This window comes from Gossypium arboreum, chromosome 12, assembly GCF_025698485.1.
Source record: "Gossypium arboreum isolate Shixiya-1 chromosome 12, ASM2569848v2, whole genome shotgun sequence".
In the NCBI taxonomy this organism is placed as follows: domain Eukaryota; kingdom Viridiplantae; phylum Streptophyta; class Magnoliopsida; order Malvales; family Malvaceae; genus Gossypium; species Gossypium arboreum.
The window spans coordinates 107812670-107816354 of NC_069081.1; the positions used below are offsets into that span (position 1 = coordinate 107812670).

Consider the following 3685-nt stretch of genomic DNA (forward strand, 5'->3'; position numbering starts at 1 on the left):
TATAAGCTCTCTCTCTCTATCACTCTCTAAGTGAATATAAACTATAGCTAGAGAAAGAGAGAATTTGAAGCAAATTGAGCTTTTGTTTTGTTAATTTGATCCTCAAATAGCTAAAAGCTTCAGCCCCATTGTTATCCAATTTGTAAGCATTTTTTTCGTTTCTTTTATGATGGTTTGTAGATTCATTTTCAACTTTCTCATTTCCATTGTTAAAGCTTATGGTTTCTTTTTCTTTTTTTCTTTTTGTTTTTTATTGAATTTTTCTTTAAGGGCAACATCTACTCTGAAATGAGATTAAACCCTTTTTTTTATTTATTTGAAATGTATTGATTTTAGTAAAGGGTAGATCATTTATCTTGGTTCATTTTGGAGCTAAATTTAGATTTAATTTTCACTGTTGATTGTAGAAAAAAGGTGGCATGTGATTGACTCTTGATGAATTTTCTTACAGTTTCTCACTATTTCTTAACTTTATATGTGTTCATAGAAGTCAAATAAAAAGATAACATTGTTTGGATGATTATCATTTCTCATTAATGTTATAGATTTTAATTTTCAAGTTATTTCTGATTCGTAAAGAGTATCAAGTTGTAAGTTTTATCAGATTGTTTGATTCTTAATTCTTTGTTTTGATTACTAGACTGTTCTTGTTATGAGTGTTGTTTTTGATGATAAGCATTATTTTGTCTTTTTTTTTGTGATAATCTTTTTTTTTTTTTGCTTTGTTTGGGTTGATAGAAGGGTGCTATTCCTTTTCTTCTAAATTGAGTTTCTTTTTTTCCCTTGAGATTAGCATGAATAGTGTATTTCAGCTCCCTGCAATTGATTTATGCAGGGATTTTATAATAATTTTTTGTTGAATTTTATGGAATTTTACGATATGTGAATTGGTGCATTTCCTATATAAACCAGTTTATTTCTCTCTCTCTCTCTCTCTCTATATATATATATATATATATATATATATATATTTCATGTAATGACTGACCAATTTTACATATTATTATTATTATGAAGAACAAAAGAGAAGGTTTTTGGTGCTCTCACAAAGCTAGAACTAGTAAGAAGACAGAAGATCTTATGGCGAAAATGGGTGCCAAAGTACTCAAAGGTGACGAGAAGAAGGAAAAAAGGGAGGATATGTGGCTTGCCCAAATTGGCCAACAAGAAAGCCACTACTATGCTTGGGACAATTCAGAATCAAGTTTATTGATCCACCAGCTTGGACGAGACATCTCAATTAACTGTCTCCTCCGTTGCTCAAGGTCTGATTATGGCATCATTGCAACTTTGAGTACAGGTTTCCACTCTCTTATACGGAGTGGTGAGCTGTACAAGTTGAGGCGACAAATGGGAATTGTTGAACATTGGGTTTACTTCTCTTGCAACCTTCTAGAGTGGGAGACTTTTGATCCAATCCATCATCGATGGATGCATATGCCTAAAATACAGGCCAATGAATGTTTCATGTGTTCTAGTAAGGAGTCATTGGCTGTTGGGACCGAACTTCTAGTTTTTGGAAAAGAAATAATGTACCCTATTGTCTATAAATATAGCATTTTGACGCACACATGGACAACTGGGATGAGGATGCATACACCTAGGTGCTTGTTTGCATCTGCCAGTTTGGGTGAAACAGGAATTATAGCTGGTGGTTGTGATCTGCATGGAAATATTTTGAGCTCAGCAGAGCTTTATAATTCTGAAACTGGCAGGTGGGAGACTATTCCAAGCATGAATAAGGCCAGAAGAATGTGTTCTGCGGTGTTCATGGAGGGGAAGTTTTATGTTATTGGTGGCATTGGAGTTGAGAGTTTGAAGACAATAACATCCGGAGAGGTGTATGATTTGAAGACCCAAACTTGGAGTGAGATACCTAACATGTACCCTGCACCAAATGAGGGGGCTGGACCAACAGAAGAACCTTTTATAACTGAGGGACCTCTTCTAGTTGCAGTTGTGAATGATGTGTTGTATTTAGCTGATTATGTATTGAAGCAAGTGAAGAAATATGACAAGGAGAAGAACTTGTGGGTAACGATAGGGCCATTCCCTAAACGTATAGCCTCAATGTATGGGTGGGGGATAGCATTTAGGGCATGCGGAGATCAACTAATGATTATTGGAGGACCTAGGGTTTTAGGTGCAGGGTTTGTTGAGATCAACTCTTGGGTCCCAAAGGAGGGTCTACTAGAATGGAACTTGGTTGCCAGAAAGCCCTCTAGCAGTTTTGTGTATAACTGTGCTGTCATGGGATGCTGACATGTGCATCTAGTTTCGGTGGCACCATGTTATTGCATAAAGTCTTTTCTGCTACAACCCACAGATACAGTCATAAGAAGAGGCTTGAGGATTTGGGCCCTTCTTAGTTTTATTATGTTTTATAACTTTCCTTCCATTTTCTTTCTTGTTCCTTTTGTTGGGTGGTTGCCATCAGGGTTTGTTAAAGTTTGTGTTATGTAGAACAAAGCATAGTTCCATAACAAAGTCTAATTACATTTTAGGCTGTTTTCAATGTTAAGCAAGTTTTTTTCGAGCAAATATTAGTTTCAATCAATTATTGAAGACACACATATATTTATAACAGTTTACCCATTCCATACTCTTTCTTCCAAGGAAAGAAAAAGATAAAAATGACGTATGATCATGAAAAGTTTAATCCTTTCCTCTAGTTAGAGTTGGAGCAGTAGCGGGAGGGAGAAGATAGAGAGAGAGGGGGGAAAAAAGAGATTTTTTGTTCATTTGATATTAACTTCAACTTTGGGTATATATAATTTTTTATGAATGCATGAAGTTGAATTTTAAGGAAAGCTAATTTAAAGTAACATGGATTCATTTGAACTTATTCATTGAAGTATATGCTCAACAATTTGATATTTATTTTTGAAGTATGAGTTGAACCCAAAATCGAATTTGAATGTATTTCTTTTTCTACATACTATATATTTTTCTTTTTAAATAGTATGTATCTTTTAAAGAAAAACATTATTATTAATAGGAATCATGAATAATAATAATCAAAGACATGATACCTAGTATAAATTATAAATAAATCGTTACAAACTAACACAAATGCCTTTTTTACTGAATAATTTCAAAAAAAAAGAGAAGGACAATTTGACAGTAACTATAACAGTGGAATAATTGCATCAACTTGATCAAAGAGAAAATGAAATAGTGACGCCACGTCATCTGTATCCCTTTCTAATAGTTTTATGCCATATCAGTATTCTTATCCTGAATTTTAGGATTTTATCCTGAATTTTAGTATTTTAATTTGGATTTGATTTTTTTCAGGATAAAATCCTGAAATTCAGGATAAGAGTTCTGATGTGGCATAAAACTATTGAAAAGGGATACAGATGACATGGCGTCACTGTTTCATACAATCCTTTCCCCTTGATAAAATTATTGAAATTTATACCCTAACCTTGTCATCATCAAATGAACTTGATGATGAACACCGATCAACCAAGAAAACTTCCAAAAGACACACCATATCAGAAATGCACAAAAGGCCAAGTCTCAGATGACCTATCCCCATCCTCATCATATTGGAACTATCATCATCACAATGATCTAACATGATAAAGCATTTCGAGAACAAATCTTAAAAGATCTGGCAACACCCTTATATTGACAAACTTCACATATATGCCAGAACATGACTTAAAATAGAAAGTAA

General features: G+C 33.7%; 1 protein-coding gene across 1 annotated transcript; it reads left to right on the forward strand.

Annotated features, from left to right (window-relative positions):
* Positions 1 to 2505, forward strand: LOC108477770 (F-box/kelch-repeat protein At1g74510-like). Its single transcript, XM_017780266.2, has 2 exons — positions 1 to 142; positions 1018 to 2505. The coding sequence occupies exon 2, from the start codon at positions 1081 to 1083 to the stop codon at positions 2260 to 2262; it is 1182 nt and encodes a 393-aa protein (XP_017635755.2). The 5' UTR covers positions 1 to 142; positions 1018 to 1080; the 3' UTR covers positions 2263 to 2505.
* The last annotated feature ends 1180 nt before the right edge of the window (positions 2506 to 3685 follow it).

Bases quoted from the DNA above. Each gene is read 5' to 3' on its own strand.
- LOC108477770 (XM_017780266.2), top strand. From the start codon at position 1,081: ATGGCGAAAATGGGTGCCAAAGTACTCAAAGGTGACGAGAAGAAGGAA.